This window comes from Balaenoptera acutorostrata, chromosome 1 (genome assembly GCF_949987535.1).
Source record: "Balaenoptera acutorostrata chromosome 1, mBalAcu1.1, whole genome shotgun sequence".
NCBI classification, from domain to species: Eukaryota; Metazoa; Chordata; class Mammalia; order Artiodactyla; family Balaenopteridae; genus Balaenoptera; species Balaenoptera acutorostrata.
In genome coordinates, this window is record NC_080064.1 from 110,146,819 (window position 1) to 110,171,261 (window position 24,443).

The 24,443-nt window shown below is 42.3% G+C and overlaps 1 protein-coding gene across 3 annotated transcripts in view; it reads left to right on the forward strand.

Annotated features, from left to right (window-relative positions):
• Nucleotides 1-1,297: 1,297 nt before the first annotated feature.
• The window catches only part of PIP5K1A (phosphatidylinositol-4-phosphate 5-kinase type 1 alpha), a 38,802-nt gene continuing 15,656 nt past the window's right edge, over nucleotides 1,298-24,443 (forward strand). The window contains exons 1-4 of one of the 3 annotated variants that reach the window (XM_007178038.3): nucleotides 1,298-1,793; nucleotides 11,292-11,330; nucleotides 18,322-18,353; nucleotides 20,602-20,682. In XM_007178038.3, coding sequence (XP_007178100.1) covers nucleotides 1,712-1,793; nucleotides 11,292-11,330; nucleotides 18,322-18,353; nucleotides 20,602-20,682 — 234 coding nt within the window. In that variant the 5' untranslated portion in view covers nucleotides 1,298-1,711. The remainder of the gene's footprint in view (nucleotides 1,794-11,291; nucleotides 11,331-18,321; nucleotides 18,354-20,601; nucleotides 20,683-24,443) is intronic. The other 2 variants (XM_007178036.3, XM_007178037.3) reach the window with 2 other exon arrangements.

Genomic DNA, 24,443 nt, shown 5'->3' on the forward strand with positions numbered 1-24,443 from the left:
AAAGGAGAAGATCCCCCTGTTGACTTACCGCCTTGGTAAGTCAGGGTTTTATTGGTCTATTTCTAATTTTAAAATCAGAATCATAAAATACTTCAATGTTACACAATCCCACTGCTATGGAATTATAAGTGGTAATCCAAGCATTTGAAGTTTGTCTACCTTCAGTACCTAAAGGAAGATGAATAACCCAGCAGGTGGCAGCAGGGAAACAATTATTTTAGATCTTGATGAGGCAGGGGGAAGAAGGCAGAGGTAAATGCTTGGAGATATTTTCTGGACGTTCAGGTCCTATGTTCCCTTTCGAAGACCCAGAAGACATCCGGATAGAGGATAACCAGGCCCATGTTGGGGGCTGCAATACCTAGGATTTTCCCTCCATTCCTCTTCATTTATTCATTCCACGAATAATTTTTGAGCCCCTACTATGTACAGACTTACGTCATGGGAGGAGCTGGAGATACAAGGGCGAAACACAGTCCTTGCTCTCTAGCAGCTTACAGTCTGTTCAGAGAGAGATAGTCAGGTCTTCATATCCTCATCAGGGTTCATAATCTCCAGGGTATTTTGTTAAAATTGAGCGGGGTTAGTACGAAGACTAGACTAGAATGGGGAATTTCTCTGAGTCTCCATGCCCTTTGGAGCATAGGTAACAGAGAGGCTAAGGGCTTGGATCACAGGAAGATTGTGTTAGGTTTCTGATCGCCTTCCGTGGCCCTTTTGGACAGGTCTTTATTCCTGTCCATTTATCAAATAAATGGGCGTTATTCGTTCATTTATCAAATATTTACTCAACTCAATCACTGTGCCCAGTATTGCGTTTGAGGCAAAGTGTAGATCTGTTTCGAATGTCATTCGGAGGAAGGCAAGACATGCACGCATGTTAAACTAAATGGTAAACAAGGCAGTAAAGCCGGAAGAATACTTGGTGGAATGTGATGTTTTGTGATAGTCGACTGTTTAACGTCTTTGACTTGACACCGGCGCTTCTATCGGGAGTTCTTCCTGGGCTGTGAACTGAAAGGGTCAGCCCCGCGTACTCTGATCCCCTGCTCAGACTTCGCAACCTAGTCCCTTCAAAGAGTCGAACGTAGATTTACTCACCGAGGCACCGTAGACAGGGGCGCGCCGTCTTCGACCCTTGGATTTGTTAGGGCGCGAGGGACCCGCGTCATGTGACCAGGAGCAGCCTCCTGATTGGCTTGATTTCTCTGGGGACCTCCCTCCTCCCCCATTGGATGGGATAGGCCGTGGAGAAGGTTGGGCGCATGCGCGATGCCTGGATTGCCTTGGCCACCGGGAGTGGAGCGGTGGGGTTGGGCGATAAACAGGCTGTGGCTAGGGAGGAAGGGGAGGGGGCATTCGCTCCGCTGGGACTTCTCACTCCCCACCCTGTTCTTTTAGGTGTGGTTTGGTCCGGACGCGGGGTCCCGGCAGCTGGCTTGAGCTTCCTCTGTTGTGAAAGGGGAAAGTAGCTCCCGCGGAAAGCGGTTAAAGTTGCGGAGAGGGTGCGAGACGAGAGTTCTCCCCCATGCCCGCCGAATGGTGCGGCCCTGAGTTGGTCCCGGAGCCGGCGCGACGTATCTGAGAGAGGGGGCGGGGAGGTGGCCCGCAGAACGCGGGTTCTGTGAAGAGACGTGGGGAAGATTCGACTCGGAGAAGAGGAAGAGGATTGAAAGGGAGCGAGGCCGCTGAGGGGGAGGGGGCTGCCAAGATGGCGTCGGCCTCTTCTGGGTCGTCGGCGGTCGGGTTTTCATCCGCGGATTCCGGGGTCCCTCCCTGCACCTCGTCTTCAGGTAATCAGGGCGGAGCGTGGGCTGGGGGCTGTTGACAGCTGTGCGATGGGAGAGAGAGCGAGACTCAGGAAGGGCACCTGTAGTTGGGGATGTCCGAGTCGTTGCCGGTAAGGAGAACAGAGAACTAGGCTTTCCTAGCTTTCTGAGCTGGCAGGGGTAGTGTGAGGAACGGATGGATTTGACTGAGAAAAGGGAAGCTGTCAGGAACATTGGCTGGCTTCGAGGAGACCGGGTTGAGGGCTTTGAAGGAGTAGGGTTAGGAAGGGATGGAGATTGACGGTGGGGGTAGGAAGGCAACAGAAAGGGAACCGAAGGGAGTAGAGTAAATGGAGGCTTCATAAGTAGGGAGGAATTACGTAGTGTGAGAGGCAGGTAGAAACCAAGTTGATTGCGGGATTAATTGGATGAAACTGTGGAAGAGAAGCCATGGGACTTAAAAGGTATGGAAGCGTTATGGGACGCTTTCCATTGCTGGGGAGTTAGGGAATTGTGGATTTTGTTGGGGGTGGGAGTTATTGGAGCCGTCTTTTTCGTCAGAGCCTTCCCCTAATGCGTCATTCCTTCTCACTTCGTGCCCCCCGCCCGCAAACACGCGTGCGCTCGCACAGATACACGTACACATTTTATCAAACATTCTCCTTTGGAGACTCCCATCTCTAGACTGCCCAACTTTGGGAAGGAATGGGAGGTTTTGAAGAAAACCTGAGGAATGTGGAAAATCAGGGCTAAAAGACCCTGAAAACAGATGGAGAAGGCGGAACGATGGCGTCTCGAATTGCAGTAAAGGTTGAGGGAGGTGATGCTGGGAATTAGGCCTGAGAAGGATGGGGTGGGGGTGGCTCTCAGTGCTGTGGCGAATATTGCATAATAGGAGATGGACTGGAGGAATGATTAGGCACGACATTGGCACTTGGAGAAGGGAGCCAGGGAATATAGCTCAAAGTGGTTAGAAACTTTTGAAGATTGAGGGAGGGCTGAGGAGCCCACAAGAAAAGCAACAGATTGTGTGTAGGAGGGAAAATGTGTGGTGTTGGGGTTTGTGTTTGTGTGTGGGGGGGGTAGTTTGAGTCAGAAACTGTTCTAGAGCTTCCATCAGAAATGTCTGGGGTTCCACAGTGACTGTTGCCTCTACACTGTGAACAGGAGAGGCTGCCAGATGATGGATGCTTTACCTGAGACATTGACATTTCCTTAGGCCTGGTATTGCATCCTTCCCATTTTGAGTTGACTAAATAGAGGGTTCCACCTTTCATATTCCAGTTCAGATGAGCAAATATTTGGTCACAAATATCTTTTTCCAAACTGCAGTTTTATTTATGTACATCTATTTTTAATTTCTTGAGAGGTGATTTTTACCTTTCCTATAAAGGATTAGCAGGCCAGAACAACTCATGTTGCATTATAAATGTGAAGAAGAATAAAGTTAAAATGACAGTGTTTTTAATACAGTAGCTCCTCAATTTAAAGCCTCTTCTCCCCCTCCCCCACTGCTGAAAGAAGAATTGTTGTGTACAGTCATTAAACAGACTTAACTATCAAATCAGGGATTAGAAACCAGGTTGATCTTTTTTTTTTTTAATTTATTTATTTTTTATTTTCGGCTGCCTTGGGTCTTTGTTGCTGCGCGCGGGCTTTCTCTAGTTACGGCGAGCGGGGGCTACTCTTCGTTGGCAATGCGCGGGCTTCTCATTGCGGTGGCTTCTCTTGTTGCGGAGCACGATCTCTAGGCGCACAGGCTTCAGTAGTTGTGGGTCGCGGGCTCTAGAGCGCAGGCTCAGTAGTTGTGGCGCACGGGCTTAGTTGCTTCGCGGCATGTGGGATCTTCCCGGACCAGGGCTCGAACCCGTGTCCCCTGCATTGTCAGGCGGATTCTTAATCACTGCGCCACCAGGGAAGTCCTACTATCTATTTTAGATGTCACTATTTGATATTTTTGTATGTTTTTATATTTCCTGCCAGATCCGAGGACTAGCAGGATGTAATTCAGATTGAATAAGTGTTTTTTGCTATTGTGTTTTCACCAGAAAATCAAATATTAGATTTTAGTGGACTTTACAGCTCCTTGGCTCTACTGTGTTCATATGTGAAGTCAAGATATAAAAATGACTAAAAATAAATAGCTTAGATTCCTTTTTTTACTTTTGTTTCTTAACACCCTCCTTTTCTGCTTCTTTGGCAAATACTGAAATGGATTAAGAAATTAAGAAAAATTCTCATAAATATTTCTGAAAACATGGGATTATCGTGTGCGGATATGCAGTGTTGACTTTTTGGTGTATCTGCATGCTCACTTAGGTTTTGGCTTACTGAATTTAATTTAATAGAATATTTCATTTCAAGGATATGTTTTTGAAGAGGATAAGATGTTTGATTCTGATGCAAAAAAGGCTACTGAGAATGTGTTTTATTTGTGATTGGAGGGGAGTGGTGCTCTGTCGGGATGGTACCAGGGGAATTAAGACATTGGCAGGAATAAACAATGGTTTATGATTTCCTAAATTGTTAAAGGCTAGCTTTGTAGAAATTCAAGGTAGGACTGTGTGTGTTTGTGTTTTAATCATCCTAAAACCAAGTTACTGTACTTAGGTGTTCAGCTGAACTCAAATATTGGTGAAACTGAAATCCTAAAGGCAAGATTCTCTGGCAGTGTTGAAAGTGGATACAAAATAAGAATGTCAGGGGCTTCCCTGGCGGCGCAGTGGTTGAGAATCTGCCTGCCAATGCAGGGCACTCGGGTTCGAGCCCTGGTCTGGGAGGATCCCACATGCCGCGGAGCGACTAGGCCCGTGAGCCACAACTACTGAGCCTGCGCGTCTGGAGCCTGTGCTCCGCAACAAGAGAGGCCGCGATAGTGAGAGGCCCGCGCATCGCGATGAAGAGTGGCCCCCACTTGCCGCAACTAGAGGAAGCCCTCGCACAGAAACGAACACCCAACACAGCCATAAATAAATAAATAAAATTAAAAAAAATTTTATTAAAAAAAATATATATAAGAATGTCAGGATTCAGGGACAAATTGATGTTTTAGATAAGTCACTCATAACCTTTGGAGGCTCAAAATCTTTTGGCATTCAAATTAGGAAGGGCAGGTAATTTAGGACAGTTGTTCCCTGCCAGTATTAAACCTCTGTCTCTATTATTTCACCATTAAGGGAGAGCTGGTCTTTTAAGCTGCTGACGAGTGAAATACAGAAGGTAGAGCAAAGCATTCACTCTGAGAGATATTTGAGAGATGTCTGAGAGATCTTTTCCCAGTGGAGTAATTACCATGTTTGGATTTGTGGGAGGGAGGCAATTATAAATGAATATCAGTTTACAGCAGCCATTATCATGTGCTTGTTCTTAAACTTTGGTTAAGAAAAGGTGATGCAGTTTGCTGTCAGCTGTTTCATGTGTTAAAGGAAATGTATTCCTTCTCTTCCTTTACCTCCTATCCTCATTATTTGGACAGTGGCACCACTTAAAAAATAAAATCAGCCCTGATAAGGTGCTGTTGACAGTGTGACCATCTGTCACACCAGTGTAAGAGAGCCCCCTGTCTGCAGTTTGACTAGTCCATCAAGAGTTTGAAATTCAGCCACTGAGTCCCCTTTTTACCACCAGGAAGGGAGTCAAGAGTTTTTGTTTTGGAGACTTGATTTGAAGTTAGTGGAGGAGTTGAAAAGTAAAGTTAGAGCGTTGAGGTGTCCTTTGCTTCCCTGAAATAAGAGCTGTGTGATAAAATCATGTGTGACTCCCCTAAGAAAAAGCACTTGAAACCTTAGAAGATCATGAACCTATAGCTCCTTTTGCTTCAGACCAGAACGTTTCTGAAATTGTCACACATCACCAAATGGTTTTATCATGAGCACAAATGATTTGGAGGTAACTTTTACAGCTCCTTTTCTGACTTTCCCTTAACTACTGAGGGAGATCCTGGAAGACACAGGAGAGAAGATTTTTGCTTGCAACTTTTGTAGTAGAGCCAGTCTTATCAGTCCTTGATTCTGGTGGCTTTGTTCTTCCCAGCAGAGCTCCACCAGTAAATGTATGCTGTAAACTGATAACTCCAAGTGGTAGGGGTTTTTTGTCTGTGTTCTTTCGTACAGTGTAGGCCATTTGTAGACTGATCTCTTTCCCTTCAATTCTTCCATACTAGTGAAAAATAAAGCAACTTAAGCCACTTTATTGGAGTGAGAAACTGAAATTTGGAAATGTAAAGATAGAACAGAATGCCATGTAGGCGGAATATCACCAGGTTTCGTTTTGATTGGTATTTTCTAAGTAGGGAGAGATTTTTCTTTTTGCTTTCTCCGCAGAGGGTTTACACCCACCTACCCCCTCCTTTTTTCTTTTGTCCCCTTGGTAGATTCTGCTGGAAAACTGACATTAGAATGTCATTGTTTTTAATTATCCATTTATTTCTGCCATGGCTGCTCAAGCCCACTGTCAAGTATAATTATATAGACTTATTAGGTATCCAATATCTGATATTAATTGGTTATGTGTACTTATAAGTTAGCTTTGAATATCAAAATACATACTATGTTTTTTTTGATAATTTCTGTGTGCTGTTCTGGTTTGATATAAAACTGTTCTGATTAATAACTTTGCTTAAATATGTGCTAGCTACTAGCTGTTAAATATTTTATCAGTCTATTTTTCTTTGATAATAAATAATGGAAACTATAGCCTGTGAAGTGAACAACAGCGATAACACCAGGCCACATTCAGAACTGGGGAGAAGGGAAGTGTGGGGGAGTATTTTGTCCTTTAAGCTGGATATTTTCTTTCCTAGAATTTTGGGATATTCTTACTTGACATGAAGAAAGCAAAAAGACCACAGTTGTCAGTTTCTTCTCTCTTCTTTTTACTGGGTGTATCCTCTTGATCAAGGATACAAGTATGCTTCAGGAAGTATGCTGTTTCTGATAGCTCGGCAGAGAGAATCTCTGTTTCTCTGTGTTCCAAACCCCAGCCCATCATTCAGTCTCAGAGAGAGAGTGTTTGGACTGATGGTGTTTCCTAGAGGAAACCCCTTCCTAGTTCATTTCCCCTGTTGTGCTTCACTTCTCCACCCTTTCCTATCAAAAGAGAACATTGTTTAGTTTCTACATATGTGTTGGTTCTGTTTCATTCATATCTTCTATGAGCTTCTGTTGTTTCTTTTACTGTTTTTTTGTTTGAAGTGAACTTTTTTCCCTCAACTCCTCCATCTTTTTTTTTTTTTTTTTTTTTGGATTTTCTTATTTATTTATTTATTTATTTATTTTTGGCTGTGTTGGGTCTTCGGTTCGTGCGAGGGCTTTCTCCAGTTGCGGCAAGCGGGGGCCACTCTTCATCGCGGTGCGGGGACCGGTCTTCATCGCGGTGCGCGGGCCTTTCTCTATCGCGGCCCCTCCCGTCGCGGGGCACAGGCTCCAGACGCGCAGGCTCAGCAATTGTGGCTCACGGGCCCAGCTGCTCCGCGGCATGTGGGATCTTCCCAGACCAGGGCTCGAACCCGTGTCCCCTGCATTAGCAGGCAGATTCTCAACCACTGCGCCACCAGGGAAGCCCCCTCCATCTTTTTAAACCTTGTTATTGATCATTTTTCTTTCGCCTCCTGTGAAATTAGTCTGTTTGTTTATAATGGCTGTATACAATATGTATTAATTTTTAAATATCTGATTCCCAAAAAGTCACCTTATTGTTGGAGTCTGAAGAAGACTGGTAAAAAGAGAGAAGGGCAGATTCCTTGTAAAGAGTTCCATATATCTTATTATTTGCCTTGTGTACTAAACTGAGCAATATGGAGTTAACCAAGAGTAAGCACTATCCCAAAGGATCAGTAATGTTGATGGGGAGTGGGCAAAGGGAAGTTACAGGAAGAGAATGGGAAGAGGTTTTTTTTTTATTTTAGGGATATATAAATAGCTTAGAGTATATTAGCTTTTCTGTGCACAGTGTAGGTAAGCATCCCTGGTAAACTCCAAGTTGTCATTGACAAGAACCTGTATAAAAGGGATGGCAGAGAAGTAACTTGGCCATATCTCTTAGTTTCTTGCATTAGTGTCAGGGAGGTGATTGAAGTGCATTGTTGAGGTAATTTATGCTCATTATCATATCATTTAAGTTACTTTCTAGGCTCAAATATGTACATTCTAAGCCAGCAATATCCACTGCTTTTTTTCAAGATAGTTAGAACCAGATTTGGAAATAGAATTGGGAGGTGGTGATCTGCCAGAAATCTGTTTCTGCTTCTTGGCTGTGGGTTGGCTTATCCAGGAGACTCAGGTCTTTTAAAGAAGGACTCAGATTTTTTTCACAAATTTCAACCAAAATTTTGCTGCTAAGAGATACATATTTGAGGCCTGAGAACCGTGAAATTTGGCTTATAGAACTAGAAGCAAAAATTTATCACTAGGGCTTCCCTGGTGGCGCAGTGGTTAAGAATCCGCCTGCCAATGCAGGGGACACGGGTTCTAGCCCTGGTCCGGGAAGATCCCATGTGCCATGGAGCAACTAAGCCCGTGTGCCACAATTACTGAGACTGCGCTCTAGAGCCCGCGAGCCCCAACTGCTGAGCCTGTGTGCCACAACTACTGAAGCCTGTGCACCTAGAGCCCGTGCTCTGCAACAAGCACTGCAATGTGAAGCCCACGCACCACAATGAAGAGCAGCCCCCGCTCACCACAACTAGAGAAAGCCCGCACGCAGCAACGAAGACCCAATGCAGCCAAAGATAAATAAATTTTTAAAAAAAATTATCACTAGAGGGAAATGTAGAGATATTTTAATTTAACCCTCTCATTTTCCAAATTAGAAAAGTGAGATTCAAAGACATTGTTAATAGTGGCAAAGACTTTGCATAAAATCTGTATGTTGTCAAGATGGGTCTTAGTAAATTTGCGGCTCATTCCTTGCTACTTAGTTGGCTCTTAGCTGAGCCAGGTTGGCTCTCAGCTGACCCCAGGACTGGTAGATCAAACTGCTTTTGAGCTTTTGTTTCTAAGGCATCCTTGCCTTTCTCATTTTTTCTAGAAGATCCTTAGGAAAAATTGACACCTGCTAGGAAATAAAATTTAGCTCTTCTCTAAGATGTGGCTTGGTTTTCTTAATTGGCTTGGTTTAGTTCTTATTGAGGGCATAGTAATAGTGCCTTTTCTTTTTTTCCTTTTAACACTATCTCTTAGAGCTGTGTGCTCAGCAGTACTTCTCATTAGGTAGGCTGACACTTCAGACATATTTGTGAGTATTTTCATTTGGATATCATATTATGCCTCCTACATGCAGTGGTATAATTAAAATTCAGTATTTCAAGTTAAAGAGGACCAGAGAACTTGTTTGAGATAGTCCAGCAAACAGCTGGGCTGATGACTTGTATTTTGTGCAGGTTTTTGCTTTTGCTTTTTTTTTTTTCCTTTTGAAATCTCTGGCTCTCAATATTATCAACCAGGAGACCCTCTAAGAATTAGCATTTTGCTTCCAAAAAGTCTGCTTGTCTCTTTCTGCTTTATATAAGAATTATTGACACATTTTTGTAGTAGTATTGATAGGTCTCTGGAATTGCTTCTCTATGACCTGTTCAGGCAAAACTCGTCTAAGGAATGCACATCCGGCCAACTTCTAGCCTCCCAAAATTATATGAGTACTTCAAACATTGAAGTCAGTCACAGACTGCCTCTTAGTTTCTCATCTGGTAGATGATGTCATCTCATCTCCGACGGAAATGCTTCTGCTCTGAAAGCACTGGGAGAGGCTCTGGTATTAAGGCCAACTCTGTTTTGTTCCAAGCACTGAGAGCAGGGCGGGGGAGGGGAACAACAACTCATATTTTGGAGCTATTTACTGTCTGAAAATATCTTTGTTTCAATTATCTCCTCTTTTAAGGCCTTCGGTACCTTTTTCATCACAAACACAATTTAGGGTGGGGCCAAGGACCAAAATGGAGTGCTTCCTTGAGACCAGTACAGAGTTACTCAGAAAAATTTTCTGTGACATGGTATGATGATTCAAATTTGTATTTTAGCAGGAATTGATTGGGTTGTTTCCACTTAGGCACTTGACTTGGCTAGTTCAGCTGTTGTGAAATTATTTTAGTAACATTAAAGATTTCTCAGCTAATTTTGATAATTTTGAGGCTAGATCTTTATTTTTCAAGTACCCAGGAGATCTGCTGAAATTAGGTATACCTGTTTTATAGGAGAAAATTGATATTCTGAAGGATATGAAAGGTAAATTCTTCAGAGGGAACCTCTTATATGTGCTGATACAGGTTTGTTTCAGGTTGTATAGGCATCTCAAAGTAATAATAAAGAATGGGAGGGAGTGTATAGGAGTCATGCTTATTTGTAGCTTGGAGTTGTCAGCAGGTTTCTAGACATCTTTTCACATTTTTCCTCTATCTCTGCAGCAGCATAATATGTTGTAATGAGCTTGAGTTAATGTGTGGGGAGGGGATTGATGGTGGTCTGTATGTGTGGGACTGTTGAGCACTAGTTTACTGGGAAAAATGGTTATAAAACAGAGAAAGATAATAAAGCCATCCGTGTGTATCTCTTTCCTTTAATTGTTAAATTATCTAATTATTTGTTACAGAAAATTTATATAGATAAGGAAAAATAGAAACTTAAACTTACAATATCAACTTAATCCCACTATCCAGTATAGTCATATTTTAACATTCTGGTATATAATCTTTTGGACCTTTTCTATGTGTATAAATACATGTGACTTTATAGGTAAGTGTTTTAGAAAAATATTGCATTATGTAATTTTTTACCTTTTTCCATTCAACAATTTATTGTGACATCCTATCCATAAAAATAATGGATTTTATCCTACACATAAAAATAATGGTTGTATACTAGTCCATTTTATGACTGCACTACAATTTATGTCACCTATATTGTTCATTTAGATCCTTTCCCATTATATCTACCCAATTATAGTTATTATGTACAGTGCTACAATAAATATCTTTGTATATATGTCTTTGTCCACTTGACTAATTATTTCCTTAGGATAAATTCCCACTTGTGGGACAAATGGTACATATTTGTTTTTAAGGCTTTTTGCTAGATATTACCAAATTGCTGTCACAAGTGGAAGACAGTCAAGTAAAATGTATACACAGTCTTTTTTAAAAGGATAGAAGCCTGCATGCAAGGAGCTTTATACCTGGAATTTTTTTGCCAATCTGAAATCACTCCAGTGTGAAATTGTTTGGGTTACAAGTTTTGTGATCACTCCTGGAATTTTTCTTTTTTCTTTTTTTTTTCTTCCTGGAATTTTTCTGCCTGAGCTTCTCCTTCTGTCTCTTTTTTTTTGACATTTACCTAGAACTGCAGAAAATCATCTAACATTTCACAGTATGGTACTGGGGGTCATCAGGTCAGGTCCTGTTCATAATTTTAAACTTTAGAGTTGTTGTGTGTTTTGTTTTTGTTTTTGTTTTTTTTTTAAATGTGCTTATTCTGCTGTTAAGCAGGTAGAACCCCAGAAGTAAGTGATAATTTTCTGTTTTTCCTCATTTAGGTTTCAACTTTCTGTGCTGTGGGGTCAACCGTAAGAGAGGTAGAACTGATGTGTATTTGTGCTGAAGAAGCATGAGCTCCTTGCAGTTACTAGCAGCCAACTCCTCTTCCCCATAACAATTGCAGACTTTTTTTTAGTAGTAGTGCATGGCCTTCTGAGAAGGCTGTGGATGTCTTGCAAGCATTATTTCACTTTAGCTCCCATTCCCCTCTGTCCTCTCCAAAAAAGATGCTGTCTTAACACAGAAACTTCTTTTCTCACAGTTCCACAGTATGAAATGAATCAGTTCACTATCTTTTGTCTCCCTCGAAGTCTTCCCGTAACTCCATTTCCTTTTGTTTCAGTAAATGAGTCTCTTTTTCTTTTCCCTTTCTGTTGTACCTCTCATTTCCCCTGACCCTTCCCATCCTGTAGATGGGGTTTCATAATTCACAGTGATAGTAGTAATAATTGCTAGTATTTATAGAGCATTTATTACATGTTAGGTGCTATACAGGACTTATTTAATTCTCATAACAACCCTATGAAATACATGTTATTATATGTCCATTTTATAGATGAGGTAACCAAGGCCTAGAGCATTTTAACCAACTTGTCCAAAGTTACCTAGTTGTAAATGGTAGATCTAGTATTCAAATCTAGCCAACCTAGGTGTTCTGGTTTCAGAGTCCACATTCCTACCCACTATACCTTATTGCTCTCTCACTAATCTGAAAGTCTGTTTGTGAGCTAACTTGACTTTAAACCAGATTAAATATTTGTTGTTCAACAAAAGAATAGTGCAGAAGGGAACTTCCCCTTCTGACTTTAGCTGTCTTAAAAAAGCAACCAAATTCTGAGCTCCTCCGTGCATAATATGTGGAGTTATTGATCATTCTTTAAGAAAATATTTTAGAAGTTAATGTGGATTTTTGCCAAGGATTGGTAACTGATTCTGCAGTCAATTCCAAGATCGCTGACACAAGAGTGCCCACAGATGCCCTCTTTTTGTCATTGCAGATCCAATGATTGTAACCCTTATGCTTTTAATCAGAGCAAGACATGGTTCCACTTACACCAAAAAGAAAACTCCAATCTGAGATGAATTAAAAACTTTTTTTTTCTCTCTCTCTCTCTCTGTTAAAGTTGTTCATGTCTTATTACAAAGACAAAAAGGTACTTTCTACTGCTAGTGAGGACCTTAACATCTGTGAAACTGCTCTTTCAAGTATCAGACTTGAAAGATAGCTTCTGCTCCTCTAGAATACTGGCATTGTCTGATTCAGAACAAGGATAATCTCACTAAAAGAAATGAAAGATACTTTCCTACTGTTTTTGCCAGTGACATTGATGACTGTTGCTGGAGGAACAGAGTGTTGTTATTCATTTCATTGAGAGGAACTGAAGGAGGAGGTCTCTGCTCTTAATCCTCTTATCAGTGAAAATGGAAGGGAAAGAAATACCTCAAGGGAAGAAAATATATGTTCATATTGTCCATTAGCAATTCTGAGATTTATTTAGTTTGTAAAAGTATTCTAGTTCCCTTGGTTTCTTGTCCTACCTAGACTCCAAGTGGCCAGGAAATTGAAAACAAAAGATAGTTTAGAAGAAAGAGAGTTGAACTGGGGCTTAGGAATATGGATTCCAGTTCTGGCTCTGTCACTGCCTTTGCTCTGTGATTTTGAGCACATCCCTTATGCTCTGTACTTTTTTTTTTTTTTTTTTTTTTTAAATTTTTATTTATTTATTTATTTATGGCTGTGTTGGGTCTTCGTTTCTGTGCGAGGGCTTTCTCTAGTTGTGGCAAGTGGGGGCCACTCTTCATCGCGGTGCGTGGGCCTCATTACCGCGGCCTCTCTTGTTGCGGAGCACAGGCTCCAGACGCGCAGGCTCAGTAATTGTGGCGCACGGGCCTAGTTGCTCTGCGGCATGTGGGATCTTCCCAGACCAGGGCTCGAACCCGTGTCCCCTGCATTGGCAGGCAGATTCTCAACCACTGCGCCACCAGGGAAGCCCTGTACTTTTACTTATAAATAAGATTAGATTAAAATTTCAAAGACCCTTGCTGAATGATTTTTTTCTTAATATAAATTGTTATTGATTTATTTGCTTGAAAATGGGCAAGTAGGTTCATATGTGGCTGAAGGAACTAAGTTCTCAACTTGTTCTATTTAAAAATCAACTTTCATTTAATATCTATAAATTTCAGCCAGATTGAACCTGCTCCGGTCAGAATTTTTAAAAAATTCCCAAAGTTAGTACACCCTTGCTCCTCTAGGTCTTTTATTTATTAATATTTTTGGTGAACAACAAGTCAGTCTTTTTTTAGTAAATATGTAATTTAGTACAGTTTTGTACCTTGATCCTTGATAATGTCCTCTAGGTCTTTTACATTTCCATCTTTCTGCAGAGGAACTAGGGCTTGAAATCACCATGGTTAGCTCTATATCATCTATTGAGCCACTCAGAATTAAGTTATTTGAGCCATTATTTTTCTGATGCAGCCTGTTTGTCATGGCTTTATTTTTTGCTTCCAGTAGAGCAACATTAGCTGGTTGTTTAGAATGCTTCTTGGTCTAGGGCCTGTTAATAAGTAGGAGTTACATAGTCATGAAGGAAACAAACTATGGAAACGTTTTTCCCTGAGGAAGAGGAAATTTAACATTGGAACTCTGCCCTATACTCAGTTTCCCCACCCAAAAAGAGGATGATACATATGGATCGTGGATATGGGGATTATAAGATGATAGTATATACTTATCAGAGATCATTTTTCACACAGATGCTAAAAAACAAACTTTCTGTTGAATAACATTCTAGTCTTATCCATAAGGATGACTCTCGTTCTCCTTAAACATTGGCTGGATGGCATTGCTAAGCCGGGTGTTGCCATGCTGAGTTGGTATTCTTTTCTTTTCTCTCTTTTTTTTCCTCACTTCTCCTCCCCCCTCTGTCCTCCTCCCCCCTCTTCCTCTGTTTCTGCTCCTCCTCTTCCTTCTGAAGAGAAAGCTTGATTATGAGATGAACAGGTACAGTGCTGGTGACTCTTCAGTCTCAGTAGGCAGTTTCTCATTGGCAGAGCCTTGGGCCAAATGGTCAAGCCTTAGCAGATGGTACCTGCTTCCCTGAAATATCACTCTGCTCTTCATTGGGTTTCTTCTGGAACAAGCTGGGTGTTACAGCAACATTGATAAAATTCTCTAGATACTTTTCTGTTCCTGTCCATTCTTCTTTGGGAGGTTGGAGCTCTGACCTGTGCCCTAGGGGCAAAACTTCAGACAAGGAAGAGAGTAAGTCTTGGGTCCTGATTCTCCTCCCCGTGTTACTTTTTCTGATTATTATTATTTAGACCCCAATATCCATCCAACTGCTTCAGCTATAGTGTTCTTGGGATTAATCCAAGCTTTGCAGTTGCAGATAGCTAAGTAATTGGCACCATATTCCACTGAGTGAAGTCCTCCCACCCTCATTCTGGGTACTTTGTAAGAGGGTAGCAGCCGTAGAGCTATGTGTTTGTGTGATAAAACTAGGAAAGGTAGCAAAGTAGAACTTTTTAGGGAGTAAGAAAGCCCCAGACCTACTCTCTGCCTTGAAATCACTTACCTGCTTTTTTTTCTCCATTGTTTAACTTGGTCCAGTGACTCCTTGCATGCAGAAGAGGTTATGTTCTAGGAGAGACTGTCAGCCTAGGACTGGATGTTGGCTCTTGGTTCTGCCAGCTCTCTCCAAACCCCTTCCTCTGGGGTAAAAGAGGAAGGGATAAGCCAGGTGCTGACCAAGGAGTCCAGAATCAGTGTTGTCTTCTCAACTGAAAGCATACTGATTTCCTTATTGAGACTTACTAATTCTACAGTTGCCTGTACACTTGCACAGGTTATGTTGGGGGGAGGCGGAGGCTGAGGGTTTGGGGAGGAGCCAAGAACTTTGAGGTGCTAATTAGAATTTCATGAAGGTCTAGGTAATTGAACATTAAACCTTCCTGGGGGCCCAGCTTTACTCTTGCCTTAGAAATCACGTATGGGGCTTCCCTGGTGGCGCAGTGGTTAAGAATCTGCCCGGCAGTGCAGGGGACACGTGTTCGATCCCTGGTCCAGGAAGATCCCACATGCTGCGGAGTAACTAAGCCCATGCGCCACAACTACTGAGCCTGCGCTCTAGAGCCCGCAAGCTACAACTACTGAGCCCGTGTGCCACAACTACTGAAGCCTGCGCGCTTAGAGCCTGTGCTCCGTAACACGGGAAGCCACCACAAAGAGAAGCATGTACACCACGACAAAGAGTAGCCCCTGCTCGCTGCAACGAGAGAAAGCCTGCATGCAGTAACGAAGACCCAACACAGCCTAAATAAATAAAATAAATTTTTAAAAAATTTAAAAAAAAGGAAACCGTCTTGCACTGTCTGTGGTTTCTTTAAAAAAAAAAAATTCACATATGACAACATATTTGTATAGCACGTTGTAGTCCATGAAGTACTTTGATTTAGTTTATCTTTTTTTGGGCTGTGTTGGGTGGGTCTTAGTTGCAGCACGCAGGATCTTTCATTGCAGCACGTGGGCTTCTCTCTAGTTGTGGCACCCTGGCTCCAGAGCGTGGGGGCTCAGTAGTCGCAGCACACGGGCTTAGTTGCCCCATGGCATGTGGGATCTTAGTTCCTTGACCAGGGATTGAACCAGCATCCCTGCATTGCAAGATGGATTTTAAACCACTGGACCACCAGGGAAGTCCCTGATTTAGTTTGTCTTATCTAATCTTTACATAAACCTTCTAATATGGTTCCTCTTTTTTTAGTTAAATATAGAGAACAGTTTACCTGATGTAACAGGGATTTGAACCCAGGTCTTCTGATTTTTAAATAGCTCAGCATGTTGGCTCTTGTCTAAAAGGTTTTAAGTCAGTAACAGTTTTAATCATAAATCTGACTCGTCCTGGCTTATTGTTCCTTGGAAGCTTTAGCTTAGGGTTCCAGTTCTAAAATGGTCTTTCACCTACCTGAACTTGACCTGACTGAAGATGAATCATCCTGCAAAAAGCATAGATGATTGGGCTCTGCTGTTTTTCTAATTTTCTGGGCCATTTTATGCAGCACATCTTCCTAACAGCTAGATGACATTTCCCTTACCTCCTTTTTTGAGAAGAGGAATGAAAACCATCTGTTCCCCATAATTTTGCTACTCTGACTCACTATGGGGAAGGAAATTTGCTGCTCTGCTTTTTGGTACCAGAAATGCTTAGTCTGTGGCCTTTGTACTACTAGGGTCTACCACAATCTCTCCTCTGAGCCCAGCTATATTCTGAAATTCTTAGGACCCTTGATCGTTGGTCTTAAACAATAATAATTAGAGCTTTACCTGATTGCCCTTTAAGCCCATCTTGTCTCTGCTGCTGTTTTACCATTAAACCTTACATATGGACCAGAACTGGGGTCTTCCTACTCAGGTATTATTGAGGATTCGTCCGAATTGGATTCTTCTTTTTAATTTTCTTTAATATGGCTAATCTTTATTCGTTTTGAATTCTTTAGAACTAGATCAAAGTAATATATCAGTAATCTTTGAAGAAAAAAGGCCAACATTCTTCAATATGAAGGAGAGAAAGTTCTGTCTCCGTGTTTCCAATGTGATCATGGATGAAAGTTATAGGGATCGCAGACCCTTAAGAATTGATTTAACCTTTTAGAGTATTTTTCTATAGATAATGGTCTTTTAGTCACTTTCTAAACATACTTATTCTTGAAATCTTCTTCTGCATTTAAATGGATAAAAGTCGTAATATTCATGAGATTTAACTACACACTTATCTTACACATCTCCACTGATTATATATTTAGTAAGTACACACCAACAAATTCCTGTTGCTTTTACAGCAGCAATCAAGATGAGGATGGAAGGATGTAGAATCAGGTTCTGCCTGTACTCTATGCTTTTCCATTTTTTTGACATTGCATTTTCCCATCCTTAGCCTCCTCATCTCCATAGATCAACTTTTTTTAAAAATTGAAGAATAGTTGATTTATAATAATATATTAGTTTTAGATGTACAATGTAGTTATTCAATATTTTTATAGATGATACTCCATTTAAAGTTATTACACAATAATGGCTATATTTCACTGTGCTGTACAATATATCCTTGTTGCTTATTTATTTTATACACAGTAGTTTGTGTCTCTTAATCCCCTACCCCTAGCTTGTCCCTCCCCCCTTTTCCCTCCCCACTGGTAACCACTAGTTTTCTATATCTGTGAGTCTGTTCCTGTTCTGTTATATACATTCATCTGTTTTATTTTTTAGATTCCACATATAAGTGATAACATAGAGTATTTGTTTTTCTCTGACTTATTTCACTAAGCATAATACCCTCTAGGGACATCCACGTTGTTGCAGATGGCAGAATTTCATTCTTTTCTATGACTGAGTAATATTCCATTTGCATAAATATGTATGTGTATACACACACACACACACACACACACACAAACACACCACAGCTGCTTTATCCATTCATCTGTTGATGGACACTTAAGGTTGCTTCCATATCTTGGCTACTGTAAATAAAGCTTCCATAGACCAACTCTTTACCTTTTTTCTGAAATAATTAGTAGAAGTATAAAGCACCATAGATATGCTCTAAGAGTACCTACCCTTTTAGCTCTACAGGAAAAATTATTAATCAAGCCCAGGCTGTCCAATAAGTCTTAGGTATCTCTTACACCCTTTCTCTTTCAGCCATGGTATCACATGAGACCCTCTGGCTCTGATGGTTAAATGTATCAAGAACAGATATATTTCCTAGAGAAAATATGAACACTTGTGTAAGAAAAAGGACTAGAATGAGAACGGAATATGCATAAGGGCTCTGTGAGTATGGAGGAGGAAAAAGAAGGGACGTTTAAAATCCCTATCCAAAAGGATATGGTATCAATGAGCAAGAGGCAGGAGCTCATTGTCAGGTTTAGTGTGACTCAAATCCTGATTGTTTCAGTGTGCTTGATAGAGATCATGTGAGTGTGTGTATATACTTATGGTTGTGTTTGTTTATTTTTTTTTCACAGCATCTGGAATCAAGAGACCCATGGCATCTGAGGTGAGTTTTATATTGATACAATGGTTCTAAAACCTTAATTCTGGAATAGAAGGATACCTGTTTATAACATCCTTATTTTCCCCCTACTTGGGTCTTGGAATCTAGGTAGGGTTCTCACATCTCTTTGGTAGGCTAGTAATTATACAACTCTACTTTTGTCACAGTTTATTATGAATATTAATAATAGCTCAGATTTACTGAGCTCTTTTTTTAATGTTTTAAATTTATTTATTTTATTTATTTATTTTTGGATCTGTTGGGTCTTCGTTGCTGCACGCAGGCTCTCTCTGGTTGCGGTGAGTGGGGGCTACTCCTCGCTGCAGTGCGCGGGCTTCTCAATGTGGTGGCCTCTCCCGTCGTGAAGCACGGGCTCCAGGCACGCGGGCCTCAGCAGTTGCAGCACGCAGGCTCAGCAGTAGTGGCTCACGGGCTCCAGAGGGCAGACTCAGAAGTTGTGGCACACGGGCCCAGTTGCTCCACGGCACGCAGGATCTTCCTGGACCAGGGCTTGATCCCTGCATTGGCAGGCGGACTCCCAACCACTGCGCCACCAGGGAAGCCCCTGAGCTTTTTTTTAATGTACCAAAGAGTGAAATACCTAAATGCTCTTTATAGGTATTCTTATTTAATCCTGCAGAGAGCCTCTATGAGTGTAGGTACTGTTGTTATCCATGTTTTATAGATGAAAAAGTGAAGATCAGAGGTTCTATAGCTTGCCCAAGGTCCTGTAATTAATAAGGTTAGGATTCAAAGCCAGTCTGACACTAAAGCTCATTCTCTTGTTTTGCTGTTAATACCTCCTGATTGCGTAGCTTCAGTGAATGTGGCGAACTTCTTTTAACCGTACTGAAGCTGTTGATATTCTAAGTTTTTCTCTTTTGTGCAGAGTATCTTGTATTTGCTTAATTTTCTTCCCACAGAGTATTTCCCATTCCTCTTTTTACTTCTTGCATCTCTCCTGGGTTTTGTGACGGGGCCTCAGAGTGCGGACCATTTTGGCGTAGGATTTTAGGCTTTTTTCTCAGAACATCTTCCAAGATCTGTCAGGTTATATACTGAGGGTTTTCTGGCACTGAGGGTCTTAGCAAGAAGAGTAGAACTTAAATATCATCAGGCTTTAAGATGGTAGCATGCTATTTTCAGTAGTCTTTTTGCCTTCTGGCTTGTTAACTTGAGTATCGACATCATGAAGAATACCTTCATGTCTGTTGTGCTGGCATCTTGGCTGTGGAGAATAGCCTTCTAGCCTCTGCTCCACTGGTTTTACTTCTTCCTTTTTTCAGATGCTGTGATGTATGTGAGTAGAAAACAAAGCCATACCACATTCTCAGGAATCTCTTTGAGGCACTGAGGCCCTTATCTTAGAGGATTCATCTTATTGCCACAGTCTTTTAATACTTGGGCTTGCAGTACTTGCATTTGCCAGTGGCTAGATCATTTCTGCTGGTGAATTCAGTTTGAACAAATAGTGTTCAGGTCGGGTTGAATATTAGAGGGGTAGTAGTTTCTGAAAGGAAGCTGGATCTGTGGAGCTCTGCTTCTGTCTTGCTTTTGTAAACTGAGGGTCTTTCATTTTTTCTGGGGCTGCTATTGCTTACTTCTCCTGTTTCTGCTTTTCTTTAATGATAATCATTTTAATTTTCTGTGTCATCTTTCTGAGGACCAAAGGTGAAATATGTGTCCTTTGGAGTTTTCTTCGTGTTCTTTTTTTTTTTAAATTGTATAGCTACTTTATTTATTTATTTATTTATCCTTGGCTGTGTTGGGTCTTCGGTTCGCGCGAGGGCTTTCTCCAGTTGCGGCAAGCGGGGGCCACTCTTCATCGCGGTGCGGGGACCGCTCTTCATCGCGGTGCGCGGGCCTTTCACTATCGCGGCCCCTCCCGTTGCGGGGCACAGGCTCCAGACGCGCAGGCTCAGTAGTTGTGGCTCACGGGCCCAGCTGCTCCGCGGCATGTGGGATCTTCCCAGACCAGGGCTCGAACCCGTGTCCCCTGCATTAGCAGGCAGACCCTCAACCACTGCGCCACCAGGGAAGCCCCTTCGTGTTCTTTTAGTCAGTTTAGTTCTTTGGGGAGCAACACTATAGCTGTGTGTTTGCATGGGAGGGATCTTCTGAAGATTTTATAAAATGTTCTTAACCTAAAAAGGGTGTGTTGCATGTTTTGTTTTTTTTGATTTACCATCGTGATAGCTGTTTGGTGTGTTACATGGGAATCATGTACTAATCTTGACTCTTCTTATTCTAGGTGCCTTATGCCTCTAGCATGTCCATGAAGAAAATAGGACACCGAGGTGTTGATTCCTCAGGAGAGACAACATATAAAAAGGTGTGTCTGGGTGAAACCCATTCATCTTACTCCAGGAAGGGATAGTTCTGTCTCGTTGATATTATTCTCCACATTCCATCCCATTTCTTCATACGCTAAACCTTTGCACAATAGCCATCATACAACTTGAACTTTATTTATTTATTTTTTATAAATTTAATTTATTTATTTTATTTTTATTTATTTTTGGCTGTGTTGGGTCTTCGTTGCTGCGCGCGGGCTTTCCCTAGTTGCGGCGAGCGGGGACCACTCTTCGCTGCGGCGCGTGGGCCTCTCACTGCGGTGGCCTCTCCTGCTGTGGAGCATGGGCTCCAGGCGCATGGCCCCAGCAGTTGTGGTACGCGGCTCAGTAGCTGTAGCTCGCGACTCCAGAGCGCAGGCTCGGTAGCCGTGGCACATGGGCACAGTTGCTCCGCGGCATGTGGGATCCTTCCAGACCAGGGCTCAAACCCGTGTCCCCTGCATTGGCAGGCGGATTCCCAACCACTGTGCCACTAGGGAAGCCCTGCAACTTGAACTTTAGAATTTACTTCACAAAGGGTCAATTATTTCCCATCTGTATATATGGGTTTTGTTTTGTTTTATAAATTTATTTATTTATTTATTTAATCTTTGGCTGCGTTGGCTCTTCGTTGCTGCGCGCGGGCTTTCTCTAGCTGTGACGAGTGGGAGCTACTCTTCGTTGCGGTGCGCGGGCTTCTTATTGTGGTGGTTTCTCTTGTTGCGGAACACGGGCTTTAGACACGCAGGCTTCAGTAGTTGTGGCGCACGGGCTCAGTAGTTGTGGCTCATGGGCTCTAGAGCACAGGCTCAGTAGTTGTGGCACACGGGCTTAGTTGCTCTGCAGTATGTGGGATATTCCCGGACCAGGGCTCTAACCCGTGTCCCCTGCATTGGCAGGCAGATTCTTAACCACTGTGCCACCAGGGAAGCCCTGTATATGTGTTTTTCGTTTTGTTTGTTTTTGTTTTTGTTTTTGGCTGAGTTGGGTCTTTGTTGCTGCTCGCCAGCTTTCTCTAGTTGCAGCAAGCAGGGGGCTACTCTTCATTGCGATGCATGGACTTCTCATTGTGGTGGCTTCTCTTGTTGCAGAGCATGGGCTCTAGGCACGCAGGCTTCAGTAGTTGTGGCACGTGGGCTCAGTAGTTGTGGCATACAGGCTTAGTTGCTCTGTGGCATGTGGGATCTTCCCGGACCAGGGATGGAACCCGTGTACCCTGCATTGGCAGGCAGATTCTTATCCACTGTGCCACCAAGGAAGTCCCTGTATATGTGTTTAAATGAGAATGTTCTTAATGAACAAATCTGGTGTTGGATGCTTTTTCACTGAGCTGAAGAAATTGTGTTTTCCTGTTAGATATAAACATGTAATAAGCCCCCAAGGCCGTTCTTACCTAGCTTTAGGGAACCATGTCTCTTGTGCTGGATGTACATAAAGTGAAGGCTGGATCCCATTCAGCTTGGTGATACAGAGATAGACAGCAGGTCAAGAATTTTTCTTTGCGTGTGTGTATATTTTGTTTTGGTTTTATTTTTTTTGTCTGTGCTGGGTCTTAGTTGTGGCATGCAGAGTCTTCATTGCAGCATGCGGGATCTTTAGTTGCAGCTTGTGGGTTTCTTAGTTGCGGCATGTGGACTCTTAGTTGTGGCATGTGGACTCTTAGTTGTGGCATGTGGACTCTTAATTGTGACATGCTGGCTCTTAGTTGTGGCATGCAGGCTCTTATTTGCAGCATGTGGACTCTCAGTTGTGGCATGCATGAGGGATCTAGTTCCCCGCCCAGGGATCGAACCCGGGCCCCCTGCATTTGGGAGCATGGAGTCTTACCCACTGGACCACCAGGGAAGTCCATGGGGTTGTTTTTTTTAAGATTGTAGTTTCAGTTGGTGAATAGGGCCTAGAACACCAGATTTTGAGCTAGAGATATCAAATGGATTGGAAAGATAGTAGTAATAGCCAAGAAGAGAAAATTGAACTGGTGAAGAGAAAACAGGAGAGAAGCATCCTGGAGTGACCCAATTCCCCAGTTCTGGACTAATTGGAGATGCTTAGGTTTCCTGGGGTACAGTGTTCAACCTCCTATTTGGCATCTATACCTTGTCTGGCCCATGTAAATTTTTCTTGTGTTTGTTCTCTGTCTTTATTGCATTGTCCGAAGTGATAGAGGTGGACTGACTCATTCTCAGTCAGGGACCTGACTCTCCCTGGGAATGGGCTCTGAGGCCCATGTCAATTAAACAGACATTTATTGAGCTCTTTTTATGTGCTGAACACTGAGACAGAAAGATGAGTTTCTAGTCTAATTGGAGAGGCAAGCACTTAAAAAATTTGTTATAATTTTATTTATTTTTTTAAAATATTCTTATTTTTAAATTTTTTTTAAAGTTTATTTTAAAGTGTTAAACTATTTTTTTTTTGGCCGCGTTGGGTCTTCGTTGCTGTGCATGGGCTTTCTCTAGCTGTGGTAAGTAGGGGCTACTCTTCGTTGCAGTGTGCGGGCTTCTCACTGCAGTGGCTTCTCTTGTTGCAGAGCACAGGCTCGAGGCGTGTGGGCTTCAGTAGTTGTGGTGCGCGGGCTCAGTAGTTGTGGTGCATGGGCTTAGTTGCTTCACGGCACGTGGAGTCTTCCCGGACCAGGGCTCAAACCCGTGTCCCCTGCATTGGCAGGTGGATTCTCAGCCAGTGTGCCACCAGGGAAATCCCTATTCTTATTTTTAAAAATATTTATTTATTTGGCTGCATCAGGTTTCGCTGTGGCACACGGTATCTTTCGTTGTGGTGTGCGGACACTTCGTTGCGGCTCACGGGCTTCTCTCTAGTTGTGGCACATGGGCTTCAGAGCGCACGGGCTTAGTTGCCCCATGGCATGTGGGATCTCAGTTCCCCGACCACGGATCGAACCTGCATCCCCTGCATTGGAAGGCGGATTCTTAACCACTGGACCACCAGGGAAGTCCCTAGTTATAACTTTAATGCCCAATGAGGACTAGGTAGAACATTGATACAAGTAATATTTGGTGAGGTTTGGGGATAAGGAAAATCACTTAGAACAAAATTGTCCAATAGAACTTTCTACAGTGATTGAAATGTGCTATATCTGTGTTATCCAGTGTGATAGCCACTAATCATACCTGAATGTGGCTAGTAAGACTGAAGAAATGATTTTTAAATTAAATTAACTTTAACTTAAAATTAAATAGCCGAGTGTGGCTAGTAGCTACTATATTGGACAGCACAGAACTAGATAATACGACATTTTCCCATGACATTGAAATCCTGGGTTGTAAGAGTGGGGCTCTTATATTTGTGTTTTGACCATAGTATGGTAATTTTAAATCTAAATACTTCTCTCAGAAATAATTTGAATCTTTCAGGCTTTCTTCTTCAGTTAGGAGCTTTTTTTGCCACTCAGTTGTCCTTGGAATGCCAGTCAGGCCTTGCCTTAGAGAACTGAGCTTCAGTAGCTAGGCAGTGAATCAGAGTATCAGTTAATTTTAGTTACATTCTGTTTCAGATGAATAAAATGTTTGGAGGACTCCATATACTCTGGGGGCAGGAACCTTTGGAGTGAGACTTAGGATTGTTCTCTCAGTACAATGTATCTTCCAGATATAGATGTGGATAGGAGGGAACACCTTGTTTAGAGAGTCCCCACTTTGCTACTCTGTATCTTCATGCTCTTCCAATCTTTGCAGGCTTAACTGCCATGTAGAGCGTGGGGATGGGGAAACTGGATTGCCCCAGTTCAGTCTGAACTACT